Source organism: Triturus cristatus, chromosome 7 (genome assembly GCF_964204655.1).
Source record: "Triturus cristatus chromosome 7, aTriCri1.1, whole genome shotgun sequence".
In the NCBI taxonomy this organism is placed as follows: domain Eukaryota; kingdom Metazoa; phylum Chordata; class Amphibia; order Caudata; family Salamandridae; genus Triturus; species Triturus cristatus.
Genome location: NC_140590.1, coordinates 283,744,713 through 283,767,559, shown reverse-complemented (window position 1 = coordinate 283,767,559; position 22,847 = coordinate 283,744,713). Strand labels below are relative to the sequence as shown.

The window sequence follows — 22,847 nt, the reverse complement described above, 5'->3', positions numbered from 1 at the left end:
TTTTGCGGGTGTGGGAGGAATATGATCTGGAAAGTGGCGTTCTTTCAATCTAGCAACATCCTCCACCAGTCCACCTCTAGGAACACTTGCCTGTTCCACTACAACAAGGCTGCCTAATACAGACTCCTGAAACTTAGCAAAAGTCATCTTTGACTCAGGGCAAGAATCCTGGAACACAACAAAAGCATTAAACATTGCCAAGTGGAAAAGATGGATAGCCAACTTCTTGTACCAAATGTAAGCCTTACGAAGAGCAGTGTAAGGTTCCAACCTCTGATCTACTCTGTCAACACCACCCATGTGCCTATTATAGTCTAAAATGCACACAGGTTTGCGCGCTTCAGCGACCTGACCCCAAACAGTCACAGGTGCAGTGCTTTCATCATGGATGGTAGTCAGCATGTAGACATCTCTCCTGTCTGTAAACTTCACAGCAAGAAGCTCCTGGCAACGCAACGCACTGCACTGTCCCCGCACAAGCTTTTGACAAACAAGTTCTTTCGGAAAACCTTTACGGTTAGAGCGGATTGTGCCACAAGCAAGAGTGTCCACTTTGGCCAATTCCCTGAACAACCGCACACCAGTGTAGAAGTTATCTACATATAAATGGTGGCCTTTGTTAAAAAATCCTCTTCCAAGTTCCCAAACAATTTTCTCAGTCACTCCAAAAGTGGACTGACAACCAGGGAGGTTAAACCTAGTTTCCTTACCGGTGTACACCCTGAAATTAGAGACATATCCAGTCCTACTGTCACACAGCATATACAGCTTTATTCCATAGCGTGCCCTCTTACTAGGAATGTATTGCCTAAAAACCAAGCGGCCCTTGAACAACACAAAAGACTCATCTACTGCAGTTTCTTTCCCAGGGGCATAAATCTCAGAAAATCGATCAACAAAGTGATCAAGGACAGGCCTAATCTTAAAAAGACGGTCACAGTCAGGGTGATCTCGTGGCAACGCTAAACCATTATCAACAAAATGCATCATCCGAAGCAGAAGCAAATACCTGTCACGAGTCATGACTGCCGGAAAAATAGACGTTGCCATCAAGGGACTGCTAGACCAATATGAAGACATTGATGGCTTCCTTAGCAAGCCCATCAAAAAAGTTAAACCCAAGAACTTCTTCATCTCTTCAACATTTGTGGGAGTCCACCGGGTAGCTCTAGAGTGTGGCTTAAGACTGGCACAGTTGTCCCTCAAAAACTGTTCGGCATACAAATTAGTCTGCTCAACAATCTCTGCAAAAAACACATCGTCCATAAACAACTGAAAAAAATTGACCGGCAAAAAGATTTCAGTATTCACTCTAGACCCTGGAACACCAGTAAACTCTGGCAATGCCGGCTGCACCATGCCAGGGGCAACCCAGAGGTCATCACTTTCAAAGGGAAGCCTTGCAGCCCCAGCCTGCAGCCCAGAAGCCTCTTGCCGCACTACACCAACGGGAAGCCTTGCAGCCCCAGCCTGCAACCCAGATGCCTCTTGCCGCACTACACCAACGGGAAGCCTTGCAGCCCCAGGCTGCAGCCCAGATGCCTCTTGCCGCACTATCGGCACATCAGTCTCCGCCTCTAACACAGGCACTTCATCCGCACTAAGAGTATCTTCATCATCCGTTGACTCCATACGGAGAGACAACTCACTGCCAGAATCGTCCCCTGCCTCCTCTCCCTCAGATGCAGAGTCAGTCTCTGAACCAATATCAGAGGAAGACTCAAACAGCAAACCAACAACCTGCTGAGCAGTCATCCTGCGGCTAGCCATTATACTTACTAAGATAGAAGACTGCACAAACAAGTCAACAACAACGAACAATGTGCAAACCGAGTAAGTAAAGAAATGTGTACCTTTATCACAAAGATCAATGTACTCAAAAACTATACAATCCAATTACAAGAGACCGCTGCACTCACCAGAAACCAACACTGCAGTGACACAGCAAAAACCAATGATATCAAACTAGAAAGAAGAAAAAAAAAACAAATTACTCACAAGACAACAAAATACACATCGAGCACCAATGCAAAAAGTTTTTGACACTCAAAAAACAAACATACTGCTATTATTACACCATTTGCAAAAAAAATTCATGCAGAGTGTTAGACCTGTCAGCCCTTTGGGTGGTCCCTCCTCATCATTATTTATTTTGTCCCACTTTTGCCTCAAACCCTGTTAGTATTTTTCCTTTTTGGGAACCACCAGACTTTTTAGTGTTGATGCAGGGTCAGGGAGCCATTTTCCCTACCCCTGGAACTTCTGTCTGAGGGCCTGAAACACAAAATGGTGGCCACCCATTGTCACCTGAGACATAGCTGGAACCTACTAGTACCTTCCAGAACATTCTAGAACCCTGTGACAGTGTGAGGCAGGTTTAGAATGTTGGGAAGCCAGCTCAGAGTTGGCAGTTGGAGTAGGCAGTTGGCACCTGACTGGAGAGGAGAGAGGACAGGAAAACAGAAGGAGGAAGGAGTAAGGCAGCAGGGGTGGAAACTTGTGCCTGGAGTGGGGTCCAGAAACCCACCCTTGATGCTAGTCCCTACTGACCAAGCCCAGCCTAGAGCCCTGTGTGGGACCAAGACCAGAAAAACCATCTTAAAGACCTAAATATTGTGAAGAGGCCTTAAAGAAGAAGACCAGCAAGCTCCTGACCTGTTTAGCGGTGTCCTCCTGGAGTCCTGACGTCGAGAAGCCTGGAGACCTGAGGCCTGAGGTGGAAAAGCGGCGCTGACAGAAAGCAGACGTCGTACCCGGAGCCGTCAGAGGTCGAGAGAGGGCGCCGACGGAGGTCGTGGAGAGGCACCGGAGGTCGAGTAAGGAGTCACCTGAGGTCGAGGTGAAGCGCGCCGGAGGTCGGGAGTGGAGATCGCACTCCGGAGTCGCCGGAATCTGAGGTGAAGCGCGCCGGAGGTCGGGAGTGGAGGTCGCACTCCGGAGACACCCGGAAGCGGGGAGACCGTGACCCTGCGACGCCGGAAGGCGACATCGAGCCGGAGCAGCCCAGTGACATCGAGCCCAGGCAGCCCAGCGACATCGATCCGGAACAGCCCAGCGGCATCGATCCGAAGCCGCCCAGCGACACCGAACCGGAGCCGCCCAGCGACATCGAGCCGGAGCCGCCTCACGACGTCGACCCGGCGCCGAGCGGAGCCGATCTTCGTGAAAAGGGCAGTAAGTGGTAGAAAGGGCATCTGAGGCCCTGTGGAGCCCTAAAAGACCATTCTTGGGGATAGAGGGGTGTTAGGACCAACCTGAGAGTGCTAGGGGGTGAACTGAGACTGGTGCAGGGACCTGTGTGAGGGACTGTGTAGTTGGAAGAATCAGAACCTTAGGTTTCCCTCATTCTACCTCAGCTTAGGCCCCAGCCTTGACCACTCTAGGTGGGACATCCCCAGGCCACCCCAGTGACCATAAGCTGTACTTGGGCATGGTAAAATCAATCTACCTCATAAATGTGATCTGATTTGCAATTGTTTGATGGCTATATTATGTATTGAAGGTGTTTTATTTATTGTCTGACCGTATTTATTCCTGCCTTGTATTTATTGTCTGACAGTATTTATTTGCCCTATGTATTTATCGCACCTCTATTTATTCCTTGTGTATTTATGACCTAATCCTATTTATTGCACCTGCAAAGTGTTATTATTTAATTGACCTGCTATTTCTGAAGAAAATCCTTTTGTATTGTATTTATGTCATAACCCTGCAACTAAGAGAAAAATTAAGATAAACACAAAGAGATTCTTTCATAAATTTTTACGGTGTAGAGTCGTTTTTGGAACGGATGAACGCATGGTTATTGTGAGGGTGTGACGTACGCTTAACACGGTGCCTGACCCCCGACCGCTCGAGCCAAGCTACCCCTTGTGTTGGGAAGAACCGGGTGACTGCTAACCCGGTTGCCCGGGGTTTTCTAACGCAGAGAAATCAAACACATTTACATTGTACAAAAAAGAGTCTCTTACCAAACTACACAAACAGCAGAACCGCCAGAAACACGGCAAACTGAAAAGAGCAAAAGCCTTTACCTAGAACAAAAAAGTAAAAAAAAAAACATTACTATTGCAATTCACAAAAAAACAACAATAAACATAACAACATTCTATGTTACTACCCAAATGGTCAATCGTTATGTTCCAGGTGGGGCAGAAAACAGCAGGAAAAAAAAAGGCTACTCTGTCCCGGGGCGGGTGGGCCAAATACATATTATAAAAATTGCCCCCTGGAAGCGACACTTGCCAAAGGGGTCACTTCCATTTTTATTTACACTAATTCCCTGGTGTCTAGTGGGCTTTTCTGCCCCCCCCCCCCTGGGGCCAGACACGGAGCAAAAGTGGACCGATCTGCCCCCAAGGGGGGCAGAAAAGTCTGTGCAAAAATTATTCCCCAAGGGAAGCGACCCTTGCCCAAAGGGTCGCTTCCCATATCACTATAACGAAATTCCCTGGTGTCTAGTGGGCTTTTTTGCCCCCCCTGGGGGCAAAAACGGACCGGAAGTGGACCGATCTGCCCCCAGGGGGGGGCAGAAAAGTCTGTGCACAAATTCTCCCAAATTCTCCCCCAGGGAAGCAACCCTTGCCCAAGGGGTCGCTTCCCATATCAATATATCGAAATTCCCTGGTGTCTAGTGGGCTTTTCTGCCCCCCCTGGGGGCAGAAACGGACCGAAAGTGGACCGATCTGCCCCCAGGGGGGGCAGAAGAGTCTTTGCAAAAATTATCCCCCAGGGAAGCGACCCTTGCCCAAGGGGTCGCTTCCCATATCACCATTACGACATCCCTGGTGTCTAGTGGGCTTTTCTGCCCCCCCTGGGGGCAGAAACGGACCGAAAGTGGACCGATCTGCCCCAGGGGGGGGGGGGGCAGAAAAGTCTGTCCAAAAATTGTCCCCCAGGGAAGCGACCCTTGCCCAAGGGGTCGCTTCCCAAATGGCCAAAAACAACATCCCTGTGGTCTAGTGGGGGCATTCCTGTCCCACGATCGCGACGCTGTGCGCGATCGTGGGACAGGAATGCCCAGCATTGAGACATCAGGGGAGAGGAAATACTCTTTCCTATCCCCCGATGCCTCAAGGCCCTGGAATTCCGCCCCCCCCCCCCGCCACACCGCAGCAAAACACTTACCCTCCCCGTTGGACGCGCTGGAAGAAATGAATTCCAGCGCGTCCAACGCTTCCTGATGACGCCAGCGCGCGCTGTGCGCGCTGACGTCATCAGGAAGCATGGGGGGGCTCGGGGGTGGCAGCGGAAACTCTTCCGCTGCCATCCCCATCTGTGGGGGCACGATCGATGCCCCAGGGGGGGAGCACCAGCGCTTCCCCCAGGGGCTGTGCTCATGACGGAGCGGTTCCGTCATGAGCACAGCTCAACCGATGCTCATGACGGAACCGCTCCGTCATGAGCATCGAAGGGGTTAAACAAATGACTGTATTTTCCTGTTATAAATATGGCACCATGTCTACAGGCTACTGGGAGTAATATACCTGCTGTTTGTGAGGACACTGATCTGGGAGAAAATTAAAATGGTGAGTTTTATGTAATGCATATAAACAAAGTTACCTCTTGAGTTGAATTTCCTCCCATTTCAAAATGTCGCATTTGTACACAGTAGGCATCTTGCTTTCAATGGCTGGTAGACACGTTGCCAGATTTATAACTAAAAAAATAGTTATTTTTTTTAAATAGGAGAAAGTGCAATCAAATGTTCCATCAAGCGCAGAAAAAAGTTCATTATTATGAACATTTTTATGCACTTTAAATGGTTGTATGTTTGTGTTGTGCCACATATGGTGAAAGGTATGTCCTGAGCCACATACACATACAACACAGGCTATCTGTCACTCGTACACACATATATCCCATTCACTCAAACACGTTCATACATCCTCACAGACCATGCACTCACTAACGCCCATGTCAGCCCTATCATAGTCCCCCTAGTCACAGTATTTCGATTAAACCATCTTTTCTGGCCCCATGCTTTAGGTTTAAAGTCAGTGAAGCTGGGTGAGGGGGTGTCTGGTAACTTGCGCAAGTTACTTGAACGTCAATAGCTTATGACGGTTTTAACTGATCAGAAGTAGCTCTCACTACAGAAAAGGTTGGAGACCCCTGGGGTACAGTGTTTGGGTTAAGGGTTTAACAATTTGGAGTATAGCATTAATTGTTCTGTAGGCTAGCCATAAGCTTTTGGGATATGAGTTAGGGGTTCAGGCATTAGAAGCCAAGGGGCTTTGTGTGTGGTATTAACCCCAAAAATTATATTTTGTGTTGTGCGTTTTATGTAATGTATTTTTCAGACATTTCTCTCAGTATTTATCGATATTTATTTTGTTTTGTTGAAAAAGTTACATTATTCTAATATATTTCCACATTTAATTTACTATTAGATGTAGCCCCACAGTTGGAGGTGTGATGGATTTTAGTGATACTAGAAGCAAAATATTCATACGACATATGCATTTGAGTACAAATGTGCACATCTGCACCTGTTCAATGCCCTGTAAAGAAGACCTTGTGTGTTTTTTAACTCCTTTGTGTGTCTCAGTCTGGACCGTAACTGGCCTGGCGTTAATGACATATAGCATCAAAATTCACTCAAAAGGAAGCACATTTTCTGTCTTTTTTCATATTTAAAAATAAATACCGACACAAAGAAACCCATTTATTTCTCTACTTACCTGTAAAAGTCATTAATAATGGGAACCTGGGAGCGTTCATATTTAAGTGTGTATTGCTGAGAGCTACAGATATTATTCGTTTGTGTACCAAAAGAATACATCTAAAGTGTTGCTTTTCTCAGTAACACTGCACTTCATTTCAATTGAAAACAATTTAATTTGGAAGTGGCACAGTTAGAAGTGTTAACAAACCAATGCTATTTTTCAGTAAAAAAAAAGAAAACACATATTAAGACGGTACAACTCCAGGATCAGGAATTATGAGCTTTAAAGGGCAGGGTTAAAAGAATGTTTTAAATTGTCCTAGTCCTCTACCATGCAGCCTCGTAAGTGATTCCTCTAAAATTCCACTCCCTTCCCACTGTGCGAATGGGGATGTATCAGCCAAGCTTCTTTTGCCTCCATCAGCCTGTTTGGTACATAGACAGAAGAACAGAACAACAAAATTCAGAAAACAAGGGAATAGTGGCACGAGAGAGAGTAAGAAACCAAATTGAATCCAAGGGAGACTGAGAAAGGAACAGAGAAATAATCCACACTCGGCGAGAAGACAAACCACATAGGTACAGAAATGGGAGAGAGCACCCAGACACAAGTGAGGTAGTAGGGAACGTTGTATGGATGAGGGACAGCAGGAAAATAGCAACGTAGCTTGAACAGAGCAGGAAGCAAGACCCATTTCCATCCTTAAAAACACGGTGCCTTTATGTGGCAGATACATATGCTTGTCTCGGATATGTGCAAAACACAGGCACACAAATTGTTCTTAAGTAGGCACAACTATCAAAACTGATTCCCGTCATAGTATTGTCTGAAACAGTTACTCTTTCACACTTGCCAAGATTACCTTAAGCTGAAAATCTGTACACTCAGATTGACATATCTACACATTACCCCATACAGAGATTGCTTGTTTTCTCTCATGTCCCATACTTTTATGTCCAGTGCTTAACAGAACTCCTGCACTGAATTGATGCTTTACTTTAGGCAGAAGAGAAATTGCATTTTTGATGGGTGTAATATAAATAAATCACAGGCCCAATTTTGCCTAAAACCTTTGACAGTCAAACAAAAGGTAGGTTAGTCACTCAAAATTAGACCGCTCATGGCGGTCAAAATAAAAAAAATGCTTGATATAGCTCCCATGGTCAGTTCATTTGTATTTACCTACAGAAGCATGTTTTTGAGTGGGCATCCAACCCAAGGAGAAGATTTGGTGTAGTCGCTTATTTGCTTTCTTTGCAAATACAGGGCCTGTGTTTTAATAATTACTTCAGCGCTTGACCAAAACCTGTTATTCTGTGCAAACACCATTAGCTTCCTGTGCATCAAATTAAAAAAAAAAGTATAATTTGTGTGTGATCTAACAAGAAAAGCTACCATTTGGTCTCTAGCACTGCCCCTCTTTTATGTTTCCATCCGTTCAACCAGAACCTGTTTCTCATCATGAGCCATAGCCAGCACACCACATTGTTCTGTTTACAACACCTATGGTTCAGATTTTATGTTGGAGACATATGTATGGTGCATTTCAACCTTTTGTACTATCTTTGTTTTTGGAGTCGGAGTTATATTTTTCTGGGATTTGTCAAAACTGACTTGTGGTCTTGTGTCATCATTTGTATCAGTGAAGTGAAATCTGATCCATGTATTGTTTAGTGACAGTAAAGTGCCATATAATTTGGTTGATTATTATGTACAACAAAGTTGAATGATTGTCTTTTGGGTTAAAGTTTCTGTGCTATTGAATTCTTAGTTACTTGTCAACAGATTTCTGTTACACTTGTACTTCACATGTGGTTAAGGATGTGCAAGTGTTGATTATAAAGTTGCAAAGGTGACCCATTCACCTGTATTGTTTTGGTTACATTTTGTGTTGTGATGTGGTCTGAGATGTTCTGTTGTTTCAGCAAGCTTAGTTTTGCATGGCTTTTATGCCTTGTTCTATGCATGATGGGGACAGGAGCTTCTTCTACAGTGCTCTGTTATTGACTATGTTCGAAGGTCTCTGTGCTGGTTAAGTGGGATGGAGGTCTTGTTACTCTGCTGCATAGCATGTCAGGTGACTGTTTTATGTGTGTGCTGTGATCTCTTTAAATGGGGGGCCTCTTTTCAGTTCTTGAATGTTGCATACGCTGTTGTCAATTTTTCTTGGTAGTCCAATAACAGCACTACCATCTGAGGTGATTTGGGTGTTGGGAACAGAGCTTACAAAACCACACGGTGTGCAGCTCATCCTATTGAGGAGTTAGGCAGCGCAAACTGAAATTTTGCTGCAGAACATCTTCCCATAACTCATCAGGACCCATGTACTGCAGCTGGTTAGTGTGGTAATAGTGACCATATCAAACACAATTAGACTAGTGGCCAACTCATGCTAATTATCTGTGTTGATTACCTCATTGCATCAGGCAGGGCTGCTAGCAGTAATGTAAAAAGGCTTCATATCAATTTGGAATGCTTCTACATAAGTAATACATCACAGAAATAGCAGCAATACCCCGGGCAAGGTAAATATTTAGGTAATAAGTTTCTCCAATGCTACATGGTTGACAACACCTATATCGGATTTAAACCTATTTTGCAAATTCAAAGCATTTTTCTAAAAACGTCCGCTTCAGCAGAAAGTTCTGAAAATAGACACATTTTTATCTTGATTAATGCTTTTCAATGTGGTGATCATATAGTTCTTAAACCAAACAAAAGCTTCTAATGTAGTAGACTAAGCTGCATTGAGGAGAGCGACTTGGAGGTAGCTGGAGAGTTGTCAGTAGCTCACAAGCTACTCGTTAGCGAAGCTTGTTCTACAATGTAAATGTATTGACAGCGCCTAAAGACTTAAATGACTTGGTCAGTCCCGGGCTTCTTATTTCCTCAAAGTTTGACTGGTGTTGTGTAATTAGTGAGTGAAATCTGTTAAATATTGTGCTTGCAAGAGAAACTTGCAGAACATTTCATTTGTTTAAGATGAGGAGGTGGATATGCATAAGGGTCTGATCAAGAATTGTCACATGCTGCACATACTGTATATTGCTGACACATTTGTCACAGACCCCTAAACAAAGATGGGAGGTATGAGATTCTGATGCTAATAGGGTTAGTCAGATCTTGGGAGTGTGGGAGACCTGTTCTGTATTTTTTACTCCCAGTTTGGTGATGTCCTTCTGCCTTGGTGCTGTCTATTTGAGTTGGGTAATTTATTAGCCAAACGTGCAGCGTGAAATTTCTTTTGGTTCGGTTTGTGAAAGAGCTACTCTTAAAGATGCTGCGGGCTTGGAGGGGGTAGCCTGTATAGTTAATCAGGGTTTGGTGTCTTTCAGGCCAGATTAGTGGACCAGTTGCCCCACCGACGAACAGGCAGCCATGGCAAGTGAACAAATAGTAGCTGATGTCCTAAAACTCAATAAGAACCCTTTTGCCATTGGACCATGGCTTAGACTCTGAATCGGGCACTAATATCCTACAGCTCCAGAGCAGTGGGATTGGAAGGCCTGATACCAACTCCCTATTAGGAAGACGATCTAGCCTGAGTGGGAGTCCTCGACACTAATTCCCAGAGGACCAACTAATATGTGCAGGTGTGGTCTCGCATTCACGCGCGTTTGAGCTATTGGCATTGTAAATGACAATGCCTTTGATGTTTTGGGCTTTAAAACATAAATAAAAGGCATTGTCATTTGCAATACTAATAGCTTAATCTCTCGCAAATGCGAGACATATTGCATTGCTATAAAGGGCCTTCTGGACTGCTTGTTTGATTGTAAATATCAGCGAAATAGACAGGCCTGTGACATCTTCAAAGTAGTGATAAATAGTGCAGTGAAGAAGATGTGTAAGTGTTGTAAATTACACAGGCACAAAGTGTGAAGTGAGAGTTGCGTATGATCCGAGCTATAAGCAGTGTGGCATTGCGTAATGTCATTGCTATCTTTGTTCTGATAAAAAACACTCTCCAGCTGTAGTAGGGCCCTGGCTTCGCCTCCTGGTGCAGGGCGGGCAGTGCTTAATGGCAGGCATGGAGGGAGGGATTGTCCCGGCTGCAGCTCCGGCCTCATACAGTGCCCCTGCTATTACTCGTGAGTGAGAGGCGCTGGTATTGGTTGTATTGGTGGTGCTGGTATTAGTGGTTGTGGTGGTGGTATTGGTGGTGGTGGTATTGGTGGTGCTGGTATTGGTGGTGGTGCTGGTATTGGTGGTGGTGCTGGTATTGGTGGTGGTGGTGGTGGAGATGTTGGTATTGGGGGTGATGGTATTGGTGGTGGTATTGGTGGTGGTACAGGTGGTGGTATTGATGGTGGATGTGGTGGTATTGGTGGTGGGTGTGGTGGTATTGGTGGTATGGGTGTGGTGGTATTGGTGCGATGGTATTGGTGCGGTGGTGGTATTGGTGGCGGTGATATTAGTATTAGTGGCGGTGGTATTTGAATGGTTGTGGTATTCAATTGGCGGTGGTATTGGTGGCTGTAGTATTGGTGGCAGTATTAAATTGGTGGTATTGGATTGGTGGTGGTATTAGTGGGGGTGGTATTGGACTGGTGGTGGTATTCTATTGGGGTAGGTGTTACGGTGGTGGTGGTATTGGTGGTGGTATTGGGGGTGATGGTGGTATTGGGGCGGTGATGGTAGTATTGGTGGTGGTGGTGGTGGTATTGGATTGGTGGTGGTGGTATTAGATTGGTGGTGGTGGTATTGGATTGGTGGTGGTATTAGAATTGGTGGTATTAGTGGCGTTATGGTGGTGGTGGCGTTATTGGTATTGGTGGTGGTGGTGGTATTGGTGGTGGTGTTAATAAAACAGGCTTTTGAAAATAACCTGTCAGGTGGCTTTAGTACAGATGACATGTAACACAGATGTGCTGTTGTCAGCTTCAGCCCATTAGCACAGGATTATGTGCTACCTGGAATTCACATGACTTAATTTGCTAATCATTTCTAAATCCATTTTACTTAGGGAGGGGGAGTTGAAACGGACGCAAGATAATGCCGGGTTAAAGTGATTAAAAGCAGTGGCCCGTGTTACGGGGTGGCCGTGCTGCTTAAAAAAACACAAGCGAATGCAGTTGAAACTAAATAAAGTAAATAGTGCTTTCAGTCTAAATAACAGTTCCCGTGTAACAGAAGTAAAAGGGCCAGTCGCCATGGGAGGGTACAAGTGAAGACAAGGCCGTACTAAGAAGGGACTAACCAGCCTATTAACGATTGTGAAGGCAGCATTTATGAAAGACAATGACACAATCTAATGAAAAATATGGGAGGAGAGTGGGCGCGGCTCCTCTCCCATGCTTTACTACAGCAGTCTCGCAGAGCGAGCAGTGCATGCGCGCTGCCGCTAGACTCGACCTAAAAATGGTGCTCCAGTAGGTAGGGGGAGAACAAAATTCCCGTGTGGAGGCTCCTATTGGAGACCATGTATGATACACCCTTCTGGAAAGCTCTAGGGACACATATAGGAAAGTGTTTTTTTTTTTAAACAAGGAATCTACCTCGTCCTGGGACACAGAATGGGAGGCCTTTTAAGTAGTTGCTGTATTAACACCATATGAGGCAACAAACAGCTTTTACTTAATAACCGCACTGACACTGAACGTGAAATGCACCAGACGGACACATCGACGCAGACTTGCAATTGAGGGGGGGGGGCTATGGGAACACCCCCACTTAAGTGAGCGATAGGTTGAGGAAACTAGACCAAAAGGAGGACACTGCCCACCAACATGGAGACAGAGAGAGCTTGGGCGTATGTTAGCATGGTTGTTCAGAGGTAAAACAGCTTGCCCCTGATAGGGGCGATCAGATCTGCAGACGGTGACAAAGTCAATACCCAAGAAGGCATTAATGCTGCCTTTGTCGACTACGACGGCGCCCTGTCCACGGAGAGCACTCGACCCACTGTAGACCGCTTACACGGATATATTGTAGCGATTCCTATCCCCCATATAAATCAGTGCACTGAACTTGTGGACCCTTGCAAAAAGTCATCTGCACCAGTATATCCCAAATGGAGAGGAATAAAACAATGGATTGAAACATTATGTAGTTGCCCTTTGGCAAGGTCAAAACTGGGCAAACCATATTAGACCACTTTACATACATAGAGGTACTAAATGAGGTTGACACTCCATCCCTCTCCCCCACACCTTATATTTACTCTTGCCATGGAGTAGCCACTGGTATGCATGCTGCATCAGAGGGCCCTGGAATGGGGCGTAAAATCGTTTGGTAGGTGGCATGTGATTTTCTAGATAAAGATGATGCCCTGGGATTTGTAATTGGCTAGTGCATATTTGTAACTGTTTTTTTCTTCTGCCTCATAATTCATTCTCTAGCGCCTTTCCAGTCTGCGACATTTTTGTTCCCCTGTCGTAGAGCTTCCATAAACCAAGGGGCTGAGGGTTTGGTACGGTTCCCAGAGTTTTTACAGAGCGACACTGTAGCCCTTAAGGCGTCATTGAGCCAATCTGTATATTCATCAGCCGCCTGGTCCACCTGCGTGCTCAAGTTTGTTCTTGTCTGTTCCAGTTGGTGTTCAAGCATATTTAAATCTATCTTGTTCCATGCTTTATAGGTTTTTCCTGTACTTCAGCAGCCCTAGCTTCTGGTGTAGATTGAAACGGATAATCAAATGTAATTAGAGAATGATCTGACCAGAGAAGAGGATAAATCTCCTTCACTGTCATCCCTGGTACTGAAGAGAATATACCGTCCAGGGTGTGCCCTGCCTCGTGCATGGGTTTATGTACCAACTGTATTAATCCCAACGCACCTAAAGTTTCCGTTAGCATGGCTGTGTCTTTATCTGACAGCACCTCAAGGTGTATATTATAGTCACCCAAAATCGTAGACTTTTTTGTGGCGAGGTAGGGTTCTAGCAGGAGACTGTGGATGCTCAGGAACATAATACGTTAAACACTTACAATCTGTTTTCCTGTTAATGCCCTAGGGCCATCTCTGGCTACCCCGAATTTATATGAAGTCTAAAACAAGGTGCACATGTATGCTACAATATGTATGTGACCTTAAATGCCAGAGATGGGTCATGGGTGTCAATTCACAACCATGTCTCCATGTCTCTGTTGTTTATGAGCGGTTACGCAGCTGTACAGTTAGTACTTTTCTAAAATGCAATGAAGATTTGATTATATTTATATATTATTGAGATATATATTCACTGAAAAAACCATAGGTTTCACACACGTTACAGTTAGGAATTAGCATTTAAAAAACCTTGCAAATTCAGTGAAAAAACCATAGGTTTCACACATGTTATAGTTAGCTGGAAATTTTACTGATAAAAAACCAATGAAATTCCCCCGTTATAGTTAGTGCAGGCAACTATAACTCACGCGACCGCAATCCTCTGCTGATGACATATGTGTCTTTATGAAAAAAAAATATTTGTAATATATGTATAGCTAAAATTTAATGGAAGAAGACATGGGCAAATAAGTGTCTAAATACAGTATTGGCATCAGCAGAAGATTGCGGTCGCGTGAGTTATAGTTGCCTGCACTAACTATAACGGGGGAATTTCATTGGTTTTTTTATCAGTAAAATTTCCAGCTAACTATAACATGTGTGAAACCTATGGTTTTTTCACTGAATTTGCAAGGTTTTTTAAATGCTAATTCCTAACTATAACGTGTGTGAAACCTATGGTTTTTTCAGTGAATTTGTACGTTTTTTTAAATGCTAAGTTACTTTACGCCATTCGTGGCGTGCGCGCCCACTTAACGCAGTTCGTTCCGTGCGCGCACGGTGCGCTTTACGCAGTTAGTGGCGTGCACGCACGGTGGGCACGCGGTGCGCTACGCGCACCGCGTGCCCACGTTACGCTAGATGGGCCATGTACGCACGATGCGCTTCGCGCACCGTGCGCACATGGAGGACATATGATGCGCTTCGTTGTGAAAGGTAATATTTTAATTTTTCAAAGATGTTATATGCCATGCGCAAATGGTGCCCTTCGGGCACCATTTGCACATGGGGAGGGGAGAGTATGGATAATTTTTTTTTTTCTTAATTAATTTTTACCGTACGCGTACGGTAAGCGTAATCGGCGAAATTATCGAAAACATTTAAATTCCGTTTTTGGCCTTGGGGGGTCTTTGAGGACTCCCTCAACATGGCTGGGTGCCTAGGAGCTGTCTAAAAAGCCCCTTTACATGTTTTTGGCCTTTGTTTTTTAACCCCCTCTCAGACTGCGAGAGAGAAAATGGCGGCCGCCGCTTCCTGGTTTCGACTGATTCGAATGTTTACTAAGATCTAACAGCCAATCAGAATCGCGCTCGCGCACGGCGGCGTGCGCATACGGTAAGCGCACCGTAAGCGCACCGTAAGCTGGCTCAGATATATATATTGATTTAAAGGCTATTTTCTCAGAATCTACTGAACAGATTTACACCAAACCTACAAAAGGCACTTCCTTGACCTGTAGACTACCTCTCTGCCAAATTTCAAGGAACTCTGTTCAGCCGTTCGGGCTGTAGCTGTGTCTAAAGGTCCTATGGAAAAATGCATGGGAAAAACGCGTTTTGGGACCCCCCTTTTATCTCAGCCCCCGCATGACGAATCCCCCCGAGACTTTCAGGGTAGGAGCGGAGCGCAGCGCCCCACCTATTTTGAAAAGTTCGCGAGGATTCGTCGACCGGCGCCAAAGTTATTCAAAATAGAATGTTGCGGTTTTCCTATGGAAACAGGGTCCTAACTATAACTACCTACTGGCGACCGCCAGTAGGTAATATATATATATATATATATATATATATATATATAATGTGTTTTTTTTTTAATTTATTTTTTTAAGCATGAATTTCATTGGGTGTAGATAAGTTGCTCGCTTCCAGGGCAAATATTTGAGGTTAGTCTAGATTTGTAGTAGGGTGTAAAGCAAATTATTATTCCCTCCCATCATTGTTCCATATACAAGGGGTATATTGAGATTTAGAAAGGTGGAAAATGGTATGAGTTATTTAGAATATTGCAAAAAAACATGATTCACAGTTTACCTCACGTCCTTAGTTCGTAGATGCCTTGATAAATGGACACCCTGTAATGTCTAGGCAGTAAGTGGTCTCCGGATAATGCTACGTCGCTTCCTAAAGCCAGACTTGTACTATGAGATGCCTAAAATAATCATAATTCAAATTCGTGAATGTGTCTGGTATCTCTCATTTCAAATGGACTTGTGTATACACTAGGTATGCCTGAACTGAAACATAATCTTTTGTCACAAAACGTATCTGTTCTGCAAAGACTGCATTATTAGCCAGTCAGAAAAGATAGCCAATGTTCAACAATAGGCATATTAGGGTTTATGGAAATTGAATACAAGCTATATATTTTCCTACTGTATTTGTTTCATCATCTGCCCTCAAAGAAAATCTGCGCCTTCAAACTATTACTTATAGGTTTCTTTTTTGAGGCTGCTTCCCTGTGCTGCTTATTTCCTCTTTTTTTATTTTAAGCATCAAGAGAAGCCCAAACCCCTAGTTAAAAACAGAGAGGTCAGTGAATTATGAGACGCAGCGGAAATAGAGATGCAAACTTTTCCACTGTCTGGGGTACTATAAAGCGTTTGGTGATTTTTTTGTTTGTTTTTTTTTAAACACTTTTGGTTAATGCTGTAGATAACAAAGGAAAGGAGAGACCATTTGTTGCACCATTGCATTGATTCCTCCATCTGGGCGGTCACCATTAATGTGTGTGCCTTACAATCATCCTACAAAAAATCTCACTCCAGAGTTTTTATTATAGAGTTCACATTAGGATAGTTCATAGAAATCACACCACATGCCCACTTATAATTTTGGCCTTCCATGGGTTCCCTCTAGTTTTGTACATCCCTCTCAGCTGCCATAACACTCCAGTACATATTCTGGCACCATTCTCTGAAATTGGATTCCATGAACCTACTCCACTCCTTGGCTAGATCTCTTCTGACGACTGCTAATTCTATATTGCTAAGCATCATTCCATACATAGGCATGGCATGCTAACAATCCCACCCCACCCAAACAAAACAATCCCTACCCTGCCATCTGACCATTCCACCCCCTTAGCCCAAGTAGAATTATTTTTGGTCCTGGTCTACATTGAATTTTTTTTTATTTTATATTTAACTTTATTGGCTTTATAAGCCGGTAAAAACCAGCAGTAATCAGAGGCATTAGTATACAGCAATTATATGACATAATGGTATTACCATACAGTCAACACATCTGAGAAGCATAACTACGAAGAGGAGGACAGAGTAAAGTCTTGCACCAAGCTCACAGTTACACTAGTGTAGTGCTATTCGTCTAGTACCCTCAGCCATTTGCCCCAGACTCTACGATATTTTGCCGCTATATTGTATTTTATATCCCCTGACAGTCTGCTTCCAACCTTACGTCAGAACTCCTTAACCATTGGGCAGTACTACCACATATGTTTACAAGTTCCTCTGTCACTGTAGCCCTTAAGTCATAGGTTGGACCAGGTAAGGCTGAAGCTGTTGAGCTGTGCGTGTAGTATACCCGATGAGGTATTTGAGCTGTAACTTTCTAAAACCAGCTTTAATAGCAACTGTTCGGGGTATCCTGGCCACCTCTGCCCATTCTCTCATCTATGTCCCCTAGATCGCTTATTTATCTCGCTCTTACTGCTCCTGGGCAGTCAAGTGTTACTGACCAGTAATTCGTACATCTGTGATATCGCCATGTAATCCTTCATTACCCCGTTCTCTAGAGGCGTGCACCCCTGTACATCCACCAGTTGATGTTTGTATATATTCAGTGCATGTCTGAGCTGTACATATTTTACCTGTTTTTTTTTTATCATATTCCTCCTCTAAAGCTTCATGTGTTTTCATGCATGAGTCTTCCCATACATCTTTTGTCTTTGAAATATCAATTTCCCTCTTCTGGAATTATGGCAGTGACCATCACCTCCATTTTTAGGTCTCGCCTGACCCAGCGCATGCACTGGTCTGGCGAGACATTTTGTGAGGGCTCCAAAAAGTGCTGCCAGTCTAGAGCTACAGTGCACGTGCACGTGCGCGCGCACCGCGCTTGACCGCGATTATTTTCACGGCTTTGATGTTTGATCGCGATCACTTTCGCGGCCGCTTGGCATAAACAATAGGTCTCGCTTTTGGGACCTTATAAGTATTTAGTTATGCAACTGTTGCATGGCTAAACACTTATAAGGTACCAAAGGCGAGACCTATTGGCTATGCCAATGATTGTTTCAAATGTCAATAAGGGGGCTCTCTCCCTTTATCTTGGTCTGCCACAATATCAATTTAATTGCCACTTTCCTTACCAGTTCTACCATACTTGTGGCCTTGAGCCAGTCCATTGGCGTGTATGCCTGTAGATTGTAGACCGGTATCCCTTGTAGCCCATTTCGTGGCAGTTTACAAAGTATGTAGGGTTTTATTTTATTTTTTTAGGTGATGAGGGATGCCTGTCATTGAGCACTGCTGATTCGAAGGCCCCAAAGTACCTATGAAAACCCAGGAGTGCGATCCCATGGTCCTATACCCCACAATATATGAGTGGGATCTGAGCATCCCATAGCAGTGATCTTAGGATCTTGTTATTACCTACTAGCGGTTGCCAGTAGGTAGTTCTAATTGGGACCTGGTTTCCATAAGAAAAGCGTTTTTTGATTTGCCAATATCTTTGGCGCCGTTTGACGAATCTTCGCAAACTTTTCAAAATTAATGGGGCCCCTCGGTCAGCTCCTGTCTTGAAGTTTTCAGGGTGTTTCGTCAAGCGGGGGCTAAGGAAAAAAAGGCGGGCCCAAATGCATTTTCTCCATGTAAATTTCTACAGGAACTTTTGTCGCGGCTACAGCCCAAACTGCTGAACGGAATTACACCAAATTTGGCACAGAGGTAGCTCTTGGTCACGAGTACACTCTTTGCTTTAAATGGTATAAATTCGTTCAGTAGTTCTTATGGAATTATAAAAAATATTGATATCTGGTGACCAAGGAGAATTCGCAAACCCTCCCGATCACGAGTTTCATTCTGATTGGCTGCCAACACTCCAAACCAAGAATTGTTGGCAGCCATCTAAAAGCCCAGTCACAAGAAAACAGTAAAAAAAAGATTTAAAAAAACAAGAAAAGGGGTCAGGGTAGAAACACCCTGACCCCCTAGGCCTGATCAGGGGGCGCCACAAAGACCCCAAGGCCCAAAAAAAGCATTTTTTAAAAACATTTTGTCCGGAGTCATGCTGGCTGCACTTCGTTTTCCTTAAGCCCCCGGGTGGGCCAGGTCGAGGGGGCAATCCAAATTTATGTAGCGGGCCCCGCAGCCCCGGGGACTAGCACGCGCCCCCACCACCGCAGCCCCTAGGACCACCACCTCCCTGGGGGTATTAGTAATAATGTGTGGGGGGGCTCGAGCCCCCCGCACTGCCTCCCCAGGGCACTAATTATTGAAATGCAAGGGTCCGTTGCAGACCCCTGGGTTCACCACCTCCCCTAGGCTGTTTATGTTGGGAGGGGGGCTGCGTGCCCCCCTCCAGGAGCCCCCCATGGCCCTGGGGACCACCACACCCTGGGGCCTCCAGCACGGTCTTTGCAATGACAGTGCAGAAGCATTGCAAACACTGCTTTGCTTCGTGGAAGCAAGAGTAGGAAACCTGCTCTCGCTTACACAAAGCAAAGCAGATTGCTTTTGGACAAGGGGAGCTGCATGTCAGCAGCTCCCCTTGTCCAAAAGCAATGCCGGCTCCTCATGAGGGCAAAGGGGGTCCCCAACGTAAAGCCAGGCCCCGGGTGATGGGGTCCCCAGGGCCATAATTGGCCTCGGGAGGGCGGCCACGCGGCCCCCTCCAAAAAACAAAAAACAAAAAAAAGAAAGGCTGGCCAGGCTCTGGTAGATGGGGTCCCCGGGGCCAGTAGTGGTGGGGAAAGGAGGCAAGGCCTGCTATGACAACTTAGCAATCCTGCTGTGTGAGACTTACCTCCAGTAAGTCCCACACAGTGGGATTGCTAAGAGGTCTTCGGAGGCCACTCCCCCCACCTTTCTCCACTACTCTGTAAACGCTCCTCCTGGCACAATACTGGTTGGGGATGAAGTCCACTTTACTCCAGAGGGACTTTGGCGGGCTAGTAGCCCTCCTGGTACCTCCTGTAAGTCCTATGCTGTGGAATTTCTGAGCGCTGATCAGAGGCCCAGGCCCCTTTCTGCACCACTCTGCAAACGCGAGTACTACCTTATAGTTAGAAAATAGCATTTAAAAAACCTTGGAAATTCACTGAAAAATACACCGGTTTCAGGAACGTTCTAGTGTGTTGGACATTTCACTCATACAAAACCAGAGAACTTCGGCCGTTCTAGTTAGTTGAGCGAAAGATAACTCGCGCCCCCGCAATGCACTGCTGATGTCACATATTACATCACCCATGACATGGTCAGTAACATCACTGATGACATCTCAAATGACATCACTGATGACATCATCCATATCTGATGCACCTCCTGACACCCTAATATGAATTTTCATAAACCTACTCTAAAATACAAACTACCATTCTTGAAACCGTAGACACCAATTCGTACATACCCACTCACTGATTCATAGGTATACACACACATCCACTCACCCATACAGTCACTCATACACGCAGCCACTCATCAATATAGCCACTGATGTATGCACTCATACACCTATACAAATGCTCACACACCGCCACTCACCCATAGTTACTCACACACCTAGTCTGTCACCCAAAGAATCAATCACACTGTTATTTAGTCACTATACAGGTATACACACACCACCTCACTTATTCATACAGATACTAACACATACTTATTCTCTTCTACAATCACTGACACAAGCACACACTCATCCATACAGCCACTCCACAATTGCTCACTCACATATGTAGTTACTCACACATACTCCACTGAGACATCCATTCACTCACCAACAGCCATACATACACTCACCCACCCATACAACCCCTCACAAATGCACTCATGAACCCATACACCCAGTGAATCACTCGCTCTCACATCCATGCAGGGAGTCACACACTCGCCCACACAGAGACTCAGGCACCCATACAGGTACTCAGACAACCAATCATTATCCCATATAGACAGTCATGTAGGTACTCACCAACCCATGCAGTCACTTACACACCAACTGAAAGACTGATACAGACATTCACACAGATTAGTCACTAACCCATGCATTCACTAAGACACGTTTAATCATTCACTTATACTGTCAGTTACGCACCTACTAAATCATCCATTCAGACACTTATACACCCACTCATTCTTCAATACACCTTGGCGTGTATATATAAATGAAACTTTGAAAAAAAATTCAGTTACTGGATGATGTCCTCAGATATGTCATTCGAGATGTCATCAGTGATGTTACTGAGCATGTCATGATTGATGTAATATGTGACGTCATCAGCAGTGCATTGCGGGGGCGCGAGTTATAGTTAGCTCAACTAACTATAACGGCCGAATTTCTCTGGTTTTGTACGAGTGAAATGTCCAACTATCTATAACGTTCCTGAAACCTGTGGTTTTTTCAGTGGATATAGATATATAGCTATACATATATCTATATATAGATAGATATTTACAGGGGCATCATTTTGTGGAAGACCAGTCTCCCTAACAAAGATATGTGAAGATTGCACCAGTCTTCAATACCTGATCTAAATCTGTCTAACACCAAAAATAGGAACTAGATGGAAGAAAAGACAACCAATGATTCTGCCATAGTTCACATGTGCACATAAGAGACAGGGTTGATGTTTGTGTTTTTGCCTGAGAAATACTGCAACATACTGAAAATTGTTAGTTGATGAAAAATAGAACAAGTCTTCACACTTCTCTTTGTATATACAATGTGCAGACCTATTCCTCTGTTGCTCTGATACCCTTGGTTGCAGTGATAGCACTTATAGCTCTGGTTTCACTATGAGACAAAGGAGGGTAATGTTTTCTAAAGACAATGTTGCATAGTTATGAAAAACAAAAGCTGTTAGCCAGCCTGGGATCTTAGCTCCTTAGCACTGAAAAGATTTAAAACGTTAAAGCGAAGAGAGAATTGAAGAAAGGAAAGGGAGATGATGTGAAAGAATACTCCAATTCTGAAAACTATCAAGAGTCCTGCAGATAAATCAATGCCTTCCTAGTCCTTTGTTTAGAAGCCAAACACTAACCTTTTGCTTACTGTGCAGGGTGCTAAGGTGGGAAAACTGACGCTGAAAACTACAGAGATGGAGACAATCTATGATCTGGGCACCAAGATGATCGAGTCGCTGACTAAGGAGAAAGTACAGGCTGGGTAAGAGAAAAGCACCACCACTCTGAAGTCGACATCTCTACACTGGATATAGGAAAATAGTGTTTTAAGCTCAAGGAACTTAGTGGTTCTTTGAAGACATTTTTGTCCAGTTGTGTAGCGCTGCTTGTTTCTTGGCTTATCCTTCTTTCCTTTTGCAGAGATGTCATTACTATTGATAAAGCCACTGGAAAAATCACAAAGCTGGGTCGTTCCTTCACGCGGGCACGGGATTATGATGCAATGGGATCGCAGGTACCGATGTCATACTGTGAATGTTTCAACTCTTCTAAAATGCATGAGCCCGTTATCCAAGATTTAACGTGGGCCTTATCCAGGTTCATGTAATGTAGGCGGGCAATAAGAGTAGGAGGTGTTAGGGAGCAGATGGCTCCTGTCAAAGGAATCCATTTAAAAAAGTCAACTTTTTTTTCTTTCTTGCGTTGGATCCCAACAGTTTATAAAAACAGATTGGGATGGACAGAGATAATGGTGTAAAATGCCTGTTCAGACTGAACGCTTTAACTTGTGGATAGTTTATTGCCCTGCACTGTTTAGTCACTATTTTTCCTGCAGATCTATGTGGTTTTTGCAAATAATCATAGCCATGTGAATGAATTAAGGAAACATTTGAATTACGTAATATTCCTATTGTGAGTGATATAATTTGTTGCAGATCCAACTGATGCTTGCCCAGATTTTTATCGGTGTAGATCTTGATATTTCCTCTGTGCTGTTTGATCTTTCCTAACACGAGACATAAGCAGCAAATATGAAATTGTTTGACGACAGAAACCATGTATTTAAAAGAAAAAAAAAAAACCTTTTCCAATGTTTGAGAATATTCTGTTTC

The 22,847-nt window shown here is 44.4% G+C and overlaps 1 protein-coding gene across 2 annotated transcripts in view; it reads left to right on the top strand.

Moving 5' to 3' along the window:
• RUVBL2 (RuvB like AAA ATPase 2) overlaps nucleotides 1-22,847 on the top strand; it is a 144,287-nt gene that overhangs the window by 53,435 nt on the left and 68,005 nt on the right. For both annotated transcript variants that reach the window (XM_085616283.1, XM_085616282.1), the window contains exons 7-8: nucleotides 21,891-21,997; nucleotides 22,156-22,249. In XM_085616283.1, the coding sequence (XP_085472409.1) occupies nucleotides 21,891-21,997; nucleotides 22,156-22,249 (201 nt within the window). The remainder of the gene's footprint in view (nucleotides 1-21,890; nucleotides 21,998-22,155; nucleotides 22,250-22,847) is intronic.